Raw genomic sequence first — 16,406 nt, 5'->3', positions numbered from 1 at the left:
GTAAAACTGCATCTAGGAAATGGATGATATTAATTTAACAAGTATAAATAAAACAATAGGAGAGAAATATGATGATATTTTGGACCGTTGATGATCTTTTTGAAACAGAAAGATTCAAATTGTATAAATATTTAGGCTCAGTTTTAAAGGAGATGAATAAAATTAACCCAATAATTAATTTCGTTTGGATTTCTCGCTGATTTTGTAATTAATTTTAGTTTAGGGAGTTGGAATTCTTAATTCCATATAGCTGATTGAGAAATAGAAAGCACTCAAAAGACACGTTTGGTAAAACTAGAATACAGAGATATATATGTTTTTGGTTATGGATGAACAATTAGATGCCCCTTTATAAGAAGTTATAATCTTACCTGCACAATTATTAAAGGTGAGTAAGTGAATAAATAAATAAAATCTCGCAGAATTTTGTTTTATTTAGATCTACTCAAATTGATTATATATGGTTATCATTTGAATGTTTAAAGTAAATTATTATTTTTTATTAAAAAAATAAATAGCTTTTTTAATTAAATTGTATATAAAGGCATTGGTTGAATATTTTTAAATGGTTAAGCATATCTACTTGAGAAAAAAAATGATTTTTGTAAAATTTTAATGTTTTGCAACGTTCATCAATTACCTCATCATATGTCGTTGTCACAAACTTTAAGTATAAAATTATCTTATTTAAATTATATCAAAGTTAGAAATACAGATCTATTAGAGACAACAAACTGTGGAGTGTTTCAATTTTGTTTCTATTAATCTGTAAAATATATAAAGATATATGGTATGCATGTTTGACCCTCTTTTGCTTGGAAATTTCTTCTATTCCATAGCCCCTTTATTTGAAGTCTCTAAACACATAATCTTTTTTTTTTTTTCTTTTATTAAAAATTATTTTTCATTTGTTTTATATTATATAATGAATACAAAAATTATGTAGTTGGAATATAGTTTTGTCTTGCTAGATGAAGGATAATTGAAAAGAGCACCGCAACTACATGTAGCTAGCAATATATCATACTCATAAAATTAAATTACTCAATAGTTGACAAACATGGAGTCTTCCATGTTGACTTTAATTTTTTTAGGTATTATGGTTAGCAAAATTGAGCTTGACTGCCCCACGAGTGATGTTAACCCTTTTAATTAACCTTTGCCGTGAAGCCAAATCCATGAACATGATATGGACCACCAGCTTGGCCTGCATGCATCGTCACATTGTCTATCAATCTTGATAGGTCATTTTCAGGCCTGACCAATGAAAGTAAAGTAAACCTAGGTTGCCATTAAAATGAAATTTTTTTTTTTCCCAAATAAAAGTTGGTAATGTGATTAGTATAGACTTGCATAGCTTTACTTAAAAATGCAACCATGGATGATTATACAAAAAAAAAAAAAAAAAAAAAAAAAAAAAAAAAGATAAGAAAAAAAAAAACATAGCTAATCCAAGAAATGCTTTAGAGGCAAACATCCTTTTTCCTTTGACCAAACTACCATCCAAGAAGAATATTTAGAAAATAGAGGCATTTTATAAATGCCTTTACGTCATTTTCCAAGATAATAAATTTCCTCGTTTTTGTTGTCATAGAAATTTTATTTATTATTATCTTACAACCTATTCCTATAGGGATATTTATTAATGGTTAGTTGTCTTAATTTATAGTTAGCTTCTTGCAAAAATAAATAAATAAATAAATAAATTACACGTAGGTTTTTTGTTCTTCAAAGCTTTGTTTGTATTTTTTGTTTCTAAACTTTTCCTCCTTTGCATTGCGAAATTTTTTTAGTTTTTACATTAAAAAATAATTATTAAAGGAAGTTTATAAATAAGAGTCTAGTTTTTTTATTTTTTATTTTTGGTCTTTAACACATTTTACTATCTTTTAGTTTTGGGATATATGATTTTAGGTTCTAACTACTGATCTCTATGTGCATTGGTTAAAAAAAAATTATATATATAAATATTATTTAAAATATTTGATTATCTTAATTAGTTATTTTAATTCTTTCACTTTTAGTTTGGCTTCAAACACTACGAATTTAAATTTTTAAATTTTAAGGAGATTTTGACGAAATCCGATGCGAAAAATTTACACTATTATAATTTAAAATATATTTTATATCTCAAACGGTGTCCTAGCCTTCTGATAAAAATTTTGGATACCCCACTACCACATATTTTCAAAGTTACCTGCTCAGTGGGGCCATAGCCAATAGTTATTTATAATTTCTTTTGGACTATAATCTTATCTATGATCTGGTTAATTGAACATAATAACATTACCAAACTAACAGCCTTTAAATTATGATTGACATTGTATTTTCTCGGAAAATATGCGAAAAAGAAAATCTTATATGCAAGAACCGTTTCGTTGAAGTTGTTGGGAATTACCTAAAATGCTTCCATTTGTTATGGGTCCTAATCCTAAAACTTTTTCCTATTTGTAGGTTTAGTTCAACGATATAATTGAGAATATATCTATAAATTTTAGGTTCAGTCAAATTTAAATGAAATTTTTTTTATTTAATTTCGAATATATTGCAATTCATGATTCTACAATAGTTTACAAAACTTTTATTACAATTGTCACTTCGTATTAATTCTACATAAAAAAATTTCAAAATAATTTCATATCCAAAAATCCTAAAATTAATAAGGAAATTACATATATGCTGATGCCTGAGGACCTTCATTATTAATATTTTCTCATGGCTTATTTTTATTACTTTATTTATTTGGATATGAGTACCAAAGCTTATCTTGTTGTTTGAATTTAGACAGTCTTTTTTTTTTTTTTCCGTTCTTTTATGATAAATCACATTATTTTAAAGATAAATATTTTTACGATACCATCAACATCATCGACGTAAGATTAGTTGTTGTGCTCGTGATTTTGAATTTATAAATACGATTTAATAAAAATAATAAAAAAAAAATTTGAAGAGCTCGCATGGTATGGAATATATTATATATTAAATCAAAATGAACTTGATTTAATTTGTCAACTTTCACATTAAATTAGTCCATAAATCCATAATCACGTATAAGTACACACGAACGGTACTCTTGATCGAATTATTTTTTAAATTGTGATTTAATCCAGTTTTCAAGAGCTCAGCTAAGCAAATCACTTATGACACAATTACATCTTAAAGCTTAATTAAAGTAAAATAAAATAAAAATTATGGTTGAATTTTTGATGGGCGGCCAAGGATTCTGATTTTGACCGTATTGTTGGCTTCATGTCATGAGCCATAATATGAGAAATTGCTGAGGTCCTTTGGTCAAATCCCTCTATCATTTTGGCTCTTTGCTTTATGTCTTTGCTTAGTGGGACACCTCATCCTTGTGTGTGTGTGTATATATATATATATATATATATATATAACCATACATTTATATAAATTAATCATTTTAAAGAGTATATTTTGTATACTTAATAAACCATGGTAGAAAACTGTATTTTTTATTAATATTTTTAAATACAATTTATTATCAAAATGGTTATACTTGAATCTGAACTCTTCAATAGTGCTAAAGAAAGATACTTTTTAAAACAATCATAATAATAATAATAATAAAACCTACATGCAGAGGACATAAGATCCACTAAAAACCAACAAAAATGGTGTCCTATTTTTGAGTACCTAAAACTTGATAAATATATTTGGTGATTTTGTGCATGTAGTGATAACACAATAACAGGACATGATCTTGAATTTGAATCTTCTTACCACTAATTAAAAAAAAAAAAAAAAAATTGGTGATCCTGGATTTTGTATTTGTATTTTTTAGAACTACTGATCACTTCTTCTTCTTCTTTTTTTTTTTTTTTTTTTTTTTTTTTTTTTGGGTGGCTGTGGAGAATCAAAATGCCATGTAACTTCAAATTGACATGTAACCATGTGTGCAACATGGAAAAATAGATGATAATTGCTTTGGTTAGTCTATGGATTCCAAATGAAAAATATTTTAGATAAGTTAGCATTCACATGCTCAATATTCTATACTTTTGGTGAAAAATAATTTTGTGACTATGGTTTTAGATTTTGTTTTTCTTTTAGAATTCTCTTTTTAGATCTGGTTGTACGGATAAATCAATTTGGCATGAAACTGTTAGCAAACATGGAAAAGGTGGATGATTAACGGGTTGTATAAGTCTTTGGATCCCAAATTAAAAATTATATAGATAACTTGTTGTTTGGTAACATGCTCAAAAACTTTTTCTTTTCAAATTGTGTGTATTTTGCTTATTTTAATGGTTTATTCATGTTAGTTAATGGTAGTTAGACATTTTTATTAACTATAAATATAAAAAAAAAAAAAAAAACATAAACACAAAATAAAATACAACTTAAAATTGTATTGATTTTTATTTTTTTCATATTTCTAACCATTAATATATGTGATAAGCCCTAATTACTACTAATTAATAATAATAAACAATTAAAATAATAAAACTATACACAGTTTTTAAAAAGATATATAATAAAAAATAAAAATTAAACATGTTGGCAAATGCGAGATAAATTAGCATTCACATAGTTCAAGATTCTAGAATTCACCATGCAGAGATAATTTTCCAAACTTTGTCCATTTAATCCATTGTTTGGTAAAAGTCTATTCAGTAAATAGCTAAGCGCATCCATGTATGACCTCAGCTTACATGATGATAAAAAAAAAAAAAATTAGACCATAAAATTCATTAATTTCACATTCTTATATTAATGACTATATTATTTTTTTGTTAGGCCATCTACCACTGTGACAAATATGACCATTACAATATGTTAATTGAATATCTCTCTAAATTAATCCACTCTTTAGTCTACTTAAGTATTTGAAAATCTGGTTTTGATTATTTAAGGCTTTGCTTGCATTGCATGCCTTGTGTTTGGACACCCTTTACAATTCAAAACTTGTAAGGAATTACGTTAGGAAAATGATAGGAAATAAATAAGAAAATTATTTAAGGTTTCATTTAATTGACTCTAATATCTAAAAAATATACCATCTCACTAATATCTTAGTCATGAGTTTAACTGTAAGCTTGCAAAAATAGAAAAATTAATTTGGTATTTTTTGGGATAAGTTTTACTTTTTTCAAATGAGTAATATACACTTAATTTGGTTTTAAATTGTGCAAGCCTAAAATTTTAGCCTCAAAATTTAAAAAAAACATTTTCAAAGCATATCAAACAGGGTCTTAGCCAAAAATATAGAAATATTGGTGCTTCAAACCTCCGTCTCTCTCTGTTTATTATTATTATTTTTTTTTTTTTTGGGTAAAAGGGCCAAAAAAAAAAATTTCCAAATTTTTGTAATTTTTTAGCATTAAGTTCTAAAACTACGGATGGGTTTTAGATCTTGATAAAAACAACTAAATTTTATCTTTGGTTTTTCATAATAAAGCATGACTTTTTGACTCAAATACAAAGCATGAGAAAAAAATAAAAAATAAAAATCTTAGCGTTTCTTAAAATGCAAACCAACATGAAGCACATAGACCCTGTGATTGTCTCGTCCGTCTTTGATCAGTCAAATACAAAGCCGGTTTAAGCAAAACCGGTCAACATGTGCGGCTCAACCTCCCTCCATGTTTCCAAACCATTTAAATCCTTAAATAATATTATATTAATACCAAAAAAAATAAAACGATTAACACAATATCAAGCAAAAATTCTCATTATTTTGATTAATTAATTAATTAATTTTTTTTTTTGAACAGGAAAAGTAAGAAGAAGGACAATTGAGAAGGATTTCGTTCCAAGGTTGGTTTGGTGTATTTGCTGGCGCTGTTCTTCAACGACAATCCTACATGTTCAACTTTGTCATGTTTTGAACCTTCTTATTTACTCCTCTTTGAATTTCTTTTGTTTTTCCATTCATGGGATTCTTCAGTCTTCCACCTGATCAAACGGCCAAAAAAAGATTGCAAATTTAGAAGAAAGAAGAAGAAGAAGAACAAGAAGAACAAGAAGGGAAAAAAATAATAATAATAGTTAAAAAAAAAAAGAAAAACCAGAAGAGGAAGAATTGGAGGAAGGATATCATATTCATGTCTAACAAGAAAACAGAACCATGGCGCATGGCGTTGTTCTCATTCTCAATCCTAATAGCAGGTGCTAAACTAGTCCTAAATATTATTTTGCTTCTTTATTCAGATTCATTAACACCATAATAAAAGTTCTTGCTTGAGCTTGGTTTTTCATCTTCCATGGCGGCCAAGAACAAAATCCCGTTATTAAACATCACAAGAAATTTACTTCTACAAAGCTGAAAACTTTTGGAAAAATTCTTAGTGGGTATCTTTTTTTTTTTTTTTTAAATTTTTTTTTTATAGTTTATGATTACTATTTTCTTACATTTTTTAATAAATTTTTGCTTTCCCGAGGTGGGTGGGTTCTGTTTTCTGCTTTCCTAAAATTCTGGAGCTCAATTGCCTGTTTCCCAGAACCTTTTTTTCTCTTTTTTTTCCGAGAAAGATTTTTTTTTTTTTTTTAATTTGTTGTTTTGATGAAAATATTTTCTTTTGCAGTAGGGACTGTAGTAACCGGAGATTCTCTGGAAAAAGACAAAGAAGTTCTTCTAAGGCTTAAGGCTTTTCTTCAAGAGCACAATCGGATAAACCAAGGAAAATACTCAGAATGGAATCAGACCACAGACCCATGTAAATGGCATGGAATTTCATGTAATGGCAGCAGGGTTTCTTCAATCGTTCTTTCAGAGAACTCCATTGCCGGCGAGATTTTCCCAAACTTCTCCGAGCTCACTGCACTTTCTCATCTTGACCTTTCCACAAACACCCTCGGTGGAACCATTCCCGAGGACCTGAGTCGATGCCAGAGCCTCAAATTCCTCAATCTCTCCCATAATATTCTTGAAGGAAAGCTTAACTTATCTGGGTTGCATCAATTGGAAATTCTTGATTTGTCTGTCAATAGAATTCTTGATGATATCGGGTCAAGCTTCCCGGCAATTTGCAACAAATTGGTTGTTGCAAATTTGTCTTCTAATAATTTTACTGGGAAGATTGATAACTGTTTTGAAGGATGTTTAAATTTGAGGTACTTGGATTTGAGTGCTAACTCTTTGTTTGGGGATATATGGGTTGGTTCTGCAACGCTTACAGAGTTTTCAGTATCTGAAAACAAGCTGAGTGGGACTCTTTCACCCTCAATTTTCACTCAGAATTGTAGTTTGCAGGTTTTGGACTTGTCAGAGAATAAGTTTGATGGTGTAGTTCCTGGAGAGATTTCCAACTGCCGGAATTTGTTCATTCTGAATCTGTTTGGTAACAATTTTAATGGGGAAATTCCGGCCGAGATTGGAAACATTTCGAGTCTAGAAGCTTTGTTCTTGGGAAGCAACAATTTTTCCAGAGAGATTCCAGAGAGCCTGTTGGACTTGAAAAAGTTGACCTTCTTGGATTTGAGCAAGAACAACTTTAGAGGTGACGTGCAAGAGATTTTTGGAAAATTTAGGCAGGTGAAGTTTCTGGTGTTGCATGGGAATTCATACACCGGAGGTATAATTACCTCAGGAATCCTCAATCTGCCTAACATTTCCAGGTTGGACCTGAGCTACAACAATTTTTCGGGTCCTTTACCAGTTGAAATCTCTAAAATGCTAAGTTTGGAGTTCGTGATGCTTGCATTCAATCAGTTTAATGGTACAATACCAGCAGAGTTCGGAAACTTGGCACGCCTTCAAGCACTAGACCTCTCCTTCAACAATCTAGCTGGGTCTATTCCAGCTTCACTTGGAAAGTTGAGCTCTCTCTTGTGGTTGATGCTTGCAAACAATAACCTATCAGGTTCAATTCCAAAGGAGCTGGGGAATTGCAGCAGCTTGTTATGGCTTAACCTCGCAAACAACAGGCTCAGCGGAAAAATCCCTTCAGAATTGACCAATATTGGGAGAAATGCTACACCAACTTTCGAATCAAATTCCAACGATAATGACAAGATCATTGCTGGATCTGGGGAGTGCTTGGCAATGAGGAGGTGGATTCCTGCAGATTACCCTCCATTCAGTTTTGTATATACCATCCTCACAAGGAAGAGTTGTAGAAGCATTTGGGATAGGTTACTTAAAGGAATTGGGCTATTCCCTATATGTGCTCCTGGTTCAGCAGTCCGAACGTTTCAGATTTCTGGTTATGTTCAACTAAGTGAGAATCTTCTGACAGGTGAAATCCCTTCAGAGATTGGAAAGATGCACAAATTCAGTATGTTGCATTTGGGATTCAATAAGTTCTATGGTGAGCTCCCTTCAGAGGTTGCCCAGTTGCCACTTGTAGTCTTTAATATCACTAAGAATAACTTCTCTGGTGCAATTCCTGAGGAACTTGGGATTGTTAAGTGTATGCAGAATCTTGATATGTCCTACAATAACTTCTCAGGAATATTCCCTGTCAGCTTGAGCAACTTAACTGAGCTTAGCAAATTCAACATCTCATATAATCCACTCATCTCTGGTGTAATTCCTTCAACTGGGCAATTGGCAACTTTTGATAAATATTCCTATTATGGTAATCCCCTCCTTGTTCTTCCAGATTTTATCAGTAACTCCACGAATAAGCCACATACAAATCCGAATGGCAAGCCGAAAAAGCCTTCGAATTTCACTGTTTTTTTGGTGTTCCTAGTTCTTGTATTGGCCTTCTTGGTCTGTGGAGTTTTGTCCCTCATAATCTTTTTGATGCTAAAGGGCCCAATAGAGCCAACAGGGTATCTCTTGCAGGATGTAAAATACAAAAACGAATTTGCTTCGAGTTCAAGCAGTTCATCACCATGGTTATCAGACACGGTGAAGGTCATTCGTTTGGACAAAACAGCGTTTACACATTCAGACATTTTACAAGCTACAGGAAAATTTTCAGAAAAGAGGATTATTGGGAAAGGAGGGTCTGGAACAGTGTACAGAGGATTATTGCCTGATGGAAGGCAAGTAGCTGTGAAGAAGCTTCAAAGAGAAGGAATTGAGGGTGAAAGGGAATTCCGAGCTGAAATGGAGGTTCTTAGTGGAAATGGCTTTGGCTGGCCTCACCCAAATCTTGTCACACTTTATGGCTGGTGCCTTGATGGATCAGAGAAAATATTGGTATATGAGTACATGGAAGGTGGAAGTTTGGAGGACCTTATATCCGACAGGCTGAGACTATCTTGGCGGAGACGAATAGATGTTGCAATTGATGTTGCGCGTGCCTTGATGTTCCTACACCATGAGTGCTACCCTCCCATTGTACACCGTGATGTGAAGGCTAGCAATGTCCTGCTCGATAAGGATGGGACGGCTAGAGTTACAGATTTCGGCCTGGCTAGAGTTGTAGATGCAGGGGATAGTCATGTGAGCACAATGGTGGCTGGAACTGTTGGTTATGTTGCACCAGAATATGGCCAGACATGGCATGCCACAACAAAAGGTGATGTATATAGTTATGGTGTACTGGCAATGGAGCTGGCCACCGGGAGGCGAGCAGTAGATGGAGGAGAAGAGTGCTTAGTGGAATGGGCTAAACGGGTAATGGGAAATGGACGATATGGATTTAGCCGAGCTGTGATGCCAGTTGTTCTTCTGGGGTCTGGTCTGGTTGAAGGGGCAGAGGAGATGTCTGAGCTGCTGAAGATTGGCATAAAATGCACGGCTGAATCACCTCAGGCTAGACCAAACATGAAGGAGGTTTTAGCTATGCTGATAAAGATAGTAAGCCCACAAGGGGACCTTAATTATGGCTCATCTCCTCCATGATGATTAAGATTTTGAGATTTTGAGAAATTGTTCATTATGATATTGTGTTATATAGTTTTATACAAAAATAGCTTAGAATGTTATAGTTCATTACTTGTGTAATTCTTCTTGTATACAGAAACATTCATCATTCATTAAGCTGAAAATAGTTACTCGATTTTGCTGATGAAAAGGTCTTCTGTACAATGCTTTCAATTCTGAATTCCTATCGTCTCCTATGTTTTCCCATTTTCAAGAAAGTTTCTTTGGGAAAATTGATTCCCAGAGAAGAAAAGAAAAGAAAAAGAATAAAAGTAAATATCTTTTCATTTCTGGTTGAGAGTTGATCATTATGGTTTTTGTAGAAAGCAGTGCTCTATATAGTTCATTTGGTTTCCCAGAAAGCAGACATTGTGCTGGTTAAACATGGTACATAATTTATCAAACTACATTATTGTGATTTTGTTCATTTTTCTTCCTTCAATTTTGCCAATACTCAATTCTATGTTGTCCCACCATGACTAATGCTGCTATAACTTGTCCTTTACATAAAGTACATTTCAGCTAGTTAAAGGAAAATGACTAGTAATGAGAATGACCACCAAATTTCAAACCAAACTGGAAAAAGATTAAAAAAAAAAAAAAAAAAAAAAAAAAAGGAAAAAAAAAATTTTGTCTATGCGAACGACCTTTAACTTTAACGCCAGCAAATAACTGTTCGAGCTTTTAATAAAGTCATTAGTCTGCAATTCTAGAATGTTGCCAAAAGACGAAGAATTTTCATGGCTTCTTTTATTGACCATTTCTTATTGAAACCCCCACCCAAAAAAAAACAAAAAAGGCGCTCCAATGCTTCTCATGAACTTTAGGATGCTGGACCTTTAATCATGTGGAGTTGAAAAACAAGCTTTTGTGCATTTTTTTTATGGGCTTCATTATATGAATTATATATAACCCAAATCATACAGAGTCCAGATGCTTTGGGTCCAAAAGCAAACCCACCCCAAATAATCTGCTTGTTTTTCCTTCACCTCCATTATAGCATACTTCATCCCTATGTTTCATTATTATTATTTGTTATTTATTTTATTTTATATATGTATATATATATATATATATATATTTTGATAAACTATATTTCATTAGTTAGGTTGGATAATTGAACTCCATGGACATTTGTAGCTATCCTGTATGCTACTTCTCCTTCTAACAATCACTATAGCCTTTTCTCTCCCCCAACAATTTTTTATCTTCAATTCTAGACAATTATGGACAAGTGGGGCTTAGCCTAAATGGTAAGCCTTTCGTATTTACATTTTTTTAGTTTATAAATTTAATTCATGCTTTACACCTTTCTAAATCTTTAATTTCAAAAATGTTGTGATTAGAATCTTAAACAGCATGTGATATCTCTAAATTACCCAGTTACAAGTTTTCAAGTTTTCACAATGATAATATAAGTACTGAGAAAAGAGTTTTTATTTGCGGATGCATTATTGATTACGTATTGACTACGTAGGGAAGATTTGTGGTAAAAAAGGAAAATCTACACCAACATCTGGTAGTGCTCAACATCTGGTAGTGTCCATGTAAATATATATATATATATATATATATTTATTTATTTATTGTGTTTGATTCTCAACTATTTATATATATATATATATATTTTTAAAAGTTGTGTACGTATAATTTACTATGTCACTGTGCAAGTATGTATGTATATATATATATATATGTATGGTATATATATCAAACTAATACGCCAATTTATTATCAATGACACATTTCAATACGCTTTCATTTCTTAGAAAATTTAGATCTCCCTTTTAAATATTATATTGGTAAAAGAAAATACAAAAATACTATTTTTTTAAAAATGAATAGTATAAGAAATCAGTCCTGGTAATTATTTTATCTGGAGGAGTAGCCAGTTTTGTAAGGTTCATAGCCTTTATATATATATATATATATTTTTAAAAGTTGTGTACGTATAATTTACTATGTCACTGTGCAAGTATGTATGTATATATATATATATATGTATGGTATATATATCAAACTAATACGCCAATTTATTATCAATGACACATTTCAATACGCTTTCATTTCTTAGAAAATTTAGATCTCCCTTTTAAATATTATATTGGTAAAAGAAAATACAAAAATACTATTTTTTTAAAAATGAATAGTATAAGAAATCAGTCCTGGTAATTATTTTATCTGGAGGAGTAGCCAGTTTTGTAAGGTTCATAGCCTTTATAGGTAAAGTTTTTCGCATCAGATATCATGTGTTATATACCTCATTTTCATGTAGTTTTTTCTTGTATTAAATCATGGCAAAACAAAAATGTCGATCAAACTGAAAATGACACAATCACAGAATTAGCCAACATTGGCTTAGATAAAATTACCTGCATATAAAAAGCCTGTGGTTTTCTGTGTCAGCTGGGATTCTCTATGTGCTGAATGCTAGATTCACTCCAGGATTATTTTAGCCAAATGGGGCACACAACCCCACATTTTACGGCAGCTTTATCACAGCTATAACCCTACGAGTGTAAAAGTCTAGCTATGAGATTATTAGATTACAAGAGATTAGTGCAAAATTTGACCTCCATGTTTATTTTTTTATTAATCGCTGGGATACCATGTATAGTGGCCATGTATAGAGGTGTTTGCCGTTGACGTTAAAGCTGAGGAATTCTAATTGTACAGTTTCTGCAACCTGTTTTATGGACAATAAAAGTTGATAGCTTGGGTTATGAATGATGGATTTTGTTTTTTTGTGGATAATGCATATGTTTTAAATTTGGGCTTAACATTTTGCTGTTGTCACACAATGAAACACACATGCCAAAAGTCTCTCTTCATTAACTAATTAAAACTCTAGTGGTGATACTATGTATACTATTAGCCCATTACTTTGGGCACTTTTTTCTCTTGTCATTTTTTTGGTGAAACAGTCTTATAAGTTTTAAATAGATCTTGCTTCCAAAAAGTTCATTTTGCCTGAAATTATTACTCCACTAGATTATGAAATATTTGATTTTTGATAAATATAAGACTTTTGGTGGTTTATAGTTGGTTCGGTTTGGTAGAGGGCTCTAAAATACATAAAAATGAGAACAAAGAATCTGATCTTAGAAACGCGACAAAAACACGTTTCCTTGGAAAGCATTTTAAAAGAAGTTAACAAGTGCCTCTTATCTTCCTTCTTGCATCTAAATAGAAAACCCTTTTCTGATGGAGGCAGAGAGGTGACAATTACATATGGGTGCTTTCTTTTTTGAGGTCATATCAAGAACATATAACAAAATTTTCCCAAAACACACAAGGATTATTTTTTTTTTTCTTTTTTCATTTTATTATTATTATTATTTTTTATTTTGGGGTTCTCCCAAAATCCAAATTGTGGAATAAGCACTCATTTTATTGGGAGATAGCTGTCACTGAATGGCATGTGTGAAACTTATAATGCATTTCATACCAGGCTAAAGCTAGCTAGTAGGCCTATTATCAGCAGGTCAGCCCCTAGACAGGACTTAGTACCCGTGAGGATCATATGTTTTGCCTCTTCATAGCCTAAAAGAACACGTACTAAATACAACATAGACAATATTCACATTCTCAAAAAATATAGAGGTTAGCACTTCTTTTATTTAGACCTTGTTGTAATCCTGCCATTATCTTCTTGATTTCCATATATTGAGTGGTTTAGTTACTTGAGTTTATCAATATATATCTACTCGAAGTCATGATTCAATTTATATGGATACCTAACATCCTATTACATGTAATTTAAATAATATATAGTAGTTTTTGGACTAGAAAGAGCCCATGCCCATCCAATTTAATTGAAAAAAAAATAGTATTTGTATTATATCTATATATAAACATAGAATGTTCTTTTCATTAACGAAAAGAAAAAGAAAAAAAATGAAACAAAAGATGATCTAAATATTTAAATAATCTTTAAATGAATAAATAAATTAAAAAAATTAATTAAATATTACTATATTATTTATTATATCATTTGATAAATATTTTAATAATTTTGGTATTAAAAAAGTTCTTTTTACAACTCCATTTAGATTATACACAGTTCCATAAATTTCTATTATCTAAAATATATATATATATATATATATATTTTTTTTTTTTTGTTTTCCTCCCCCTTTTCCTTCTCTTCTCTCTTTCTTCGCTTAAAATGAAGACTCCCGTCAGAAAATTCGACGACTCAATTACCATTACGATGATCCCTCCATCTCTAGTGATCTCTTTGAGCCATAGATTTCCCATTTCTGTTGTAGTCCATTTTAAAATCCATTTTCTTTGATTTTCTTTTTACTTAAGAATTTTATAACATATTTTTTAATTTCGAGCAAGTAATGGGAGATTCCTCTTTAATAAAACACAAATATGTACATCAAAACTTTTTTTAACAATGGACATGAAGAAGCCAAAAACCATAAGGCAAAGGGCAACAGAGAAGAAGACACGGCTTTGCAAAAGAGGCACAAAAAATGATGCAAGTATGGGACTGTATCTTAGAGTTTGATAAGAGAGATAAAAATTAAAAGAGTATCTTAGTAATTTAATAATAAATAAGGCTGTATAAAAATCTTTTGGTAGTACAACTAGAATCACTCTTACTATTATTATTTAATAATTTTGGATATTGGTGAATTTTTTTTAATTTTTTTTTTTGGGCTGTGGAAAAAAATTAATTTGGCTTCTTTCCAGGAAAAAAAGACCGTGTAGGAGAGTGAAAACCATGAATTTTTGCCATTTTTAAATAAAAATTAATTTCATATTAAAATAGTAATTTTGAATTGAATTAGTAAAGATTGAGATATGGTTTGAATGATATTACTGGCTAATTTGGATGATTTCATTAGCCAGCGTTTTATTACTTGGTATAATAGGAAATTTTGCTTTTTTTTTTTAATTTTATTTTTATAACAGAAGACACCCTTATTGGTGAATTATGGTTGCGTCCCAATATATATAATCTGATCTTAAGTGCTAAGTAGATGATTTATATACATATTTCAATAGGCTAACTTTGATTGAGGGGAACCAATGAGAAGGTCTAATTTTGATGATAGACTATACGAGAGAGAGTGAAGGTAAGAATTCAAAATGTGGTGAGACTGAAAGCAATGAAAGCCATTGTCTTGTGAAAATAAGGAAAGCATATTTATTTGGAACCATTCCTCAAAAATGGTATAGAAGGAATTTTGGTTAGCGTACAGGAATTCAGATTCTTTTTGCTGATGGATACAGACTAGAGTGGCCCAGTGGGGGGGGGGGGGGGGGGGGGGAAAGTTTTATCACCTGAAGAATATATATATATATATATATATATATATATATAAAGAAGCTGGTTCTTTACACCATACACACTGACATCTTGTCCTAAAAATTTTACTTTTTTTTATTTATATATATATATATATATACATACTCTCAAATGAAGATTGCTCTCTAACATACTCTCAAATTAATATAACTTTCAAGTTTTCAAATTAATTTTTACAAAATCATCAAAAAAATTCATTTTTGTAAAAAAAAAAAAAAAAAAAAAAGAAGGATAAAAAAAGCATTCCAAAGTAGTTTAATTTTACTAAAACTATAAAGGTAATTAGTCTGCCACCAAAAGTATATGAATGATTTTGTTAAAAATCTAACGAATATTTTAAAATTTATCCCATACCTTAAGAGGTATAGTTGAAATATTCCCTATATTATATATTAGGGCTAGCTGCACTTTAGAATTTTTAGTTTTCAAATTTTAGATGTGCTAATATAGGCTCTTAAATTTCAATTTCTTTAATTTTGATCTAATTGGATTTTTTTGGTTAACAGAAGTTAACGTTTAGGGGCATTATAAATGTTTCTTTTTTTTTTTCTTTTTTTGAAAATAAAAAAAATTAAATTGCAAAAAATTATACTTTAATATTGGTTAAAAATAATGATATTATGGTTGGCCGTAAATCAAAAAATAAAATTTATCAAAATATAATAAATTGAAATTTAAAAAATTTAAATTGCAACGTTAAATATTTGAGAATAAAAGTTCAATTTTCCAAAACTAGAGTGTAGGTATTACAATGTTATTAATTTTATATATTAATTATAGGTCGAGATTAAACTTACCATTTGAATCATTATTGTCACTTAAACCGTCCGTGGACACAAAAAAAAACATCGGCCTGCTTTGTAATTTTTATGCTTTTTATGCTTTGTGTTTTGGCAGGTGTACCTTTTTTATTACTTTTTTTGGGACAATTTTGAGCGGGTTTTCCTGGTGCAAGTATTAACTCAATAAATGTGAATCATCTCATTATTATGAAGACTAATTCTTAATTCTAAAAAAAACAATAATAAAAACAATAAAAATAGAGCACTAGGTGGAAAGATGAACCATAAAGTTGAGAATCATCCATACAGTCAATTTGATATCGAAGTACGGCCATGGCATTCTTTTAGAATGGCTAGAGAAAGAAGTGTCATAATGGCCAAGAAAACAGTTCGACATTAAAGTTGCCCATTTCACACCATGAAAATGGCAGCTAAAGAAAGAGAAAATCTTCAGTGGGGACGAACGTACCATACGCTTTACTCACATATCCATTCATGGGGCCCAATCACATGTAAATAA

The 16,406-nt window shown here is 30.7% G+C and overlaps 1 protein-coding gene across 2 annotated transcripts; it reads left to right on the top strand.

Moving 5' to 3' along the window:
* Positions 1-5,725: 5,725 nt before the first annotated feature.
* Positions 5,726-9,932, top strand: LOC107419176 (probable LRR receptor-like serine/threonine-protein kinase At1g74360). Of its 2 annotated transcripts, none has more exons than XM_016027920.4 (2): positions 5,726-6,129; positions 6,549-9,932. In XM_016027920.4, exons 1-2 carry the CDS (start codon positions 6,066-6,068, stop codon positions 9,758-9,760), a joined length of 3,276 nt encoding a protein of 1,091 aa, XP_015883406.3. In that variant the 5' UTR covers positions 5,726-6,065; the 3' UTR covers positions 9,761-9,932. The 2 variants fall into 2 exon arrangements, with proteins under 2 accessions (XP_015883406.3, XP_015883405.3); XM_016027919.4 differs by having other exon boundaries at positions 5,727-6,129; positions 6,546-9,932.
* The last annotated feature ends 6,474 nt before the right edge of the window (positions 9,933-16,406 follow it).

Source organism: Ziziphus jujuba, chromosome 2 (assembly GCF_031755915.1).
Source record: "Ziziphus jujuba cultivar Dongzao chromosome 2, ASM3175591v1".
In the NCBI taxonomy this organism is placed as follows: Eukaryota; Viridiplantae; Streptophyta; class Magnoliopsida; order Rosales; family Rhamnaceae; genus Ziziphus; species Ziziphus jujuba.
The sequence above is the reverse complement of the archived record's forward strand: the minus strand, read 5'-3'. Positions and strand labels throughout refer to the sequence as shown.

Excerpts from the sequence above, each read along its gene's own strand:
- LOC107419176 (XM_016027919.4), top strand. The coding sequence starts at position 6,066 with ATGTCTAACAAGAAAACAGAACCATGGCGCATGGCGTTGTTCTCATTC. Across the intron at positions 6,130-6,545 it reads ATTCTCAATCCTAATAGCAG|TAGGGACTGTAGTAACCGGA; the intron begins GTGCTAAACTAG and ends TTTCTTTTGCAG.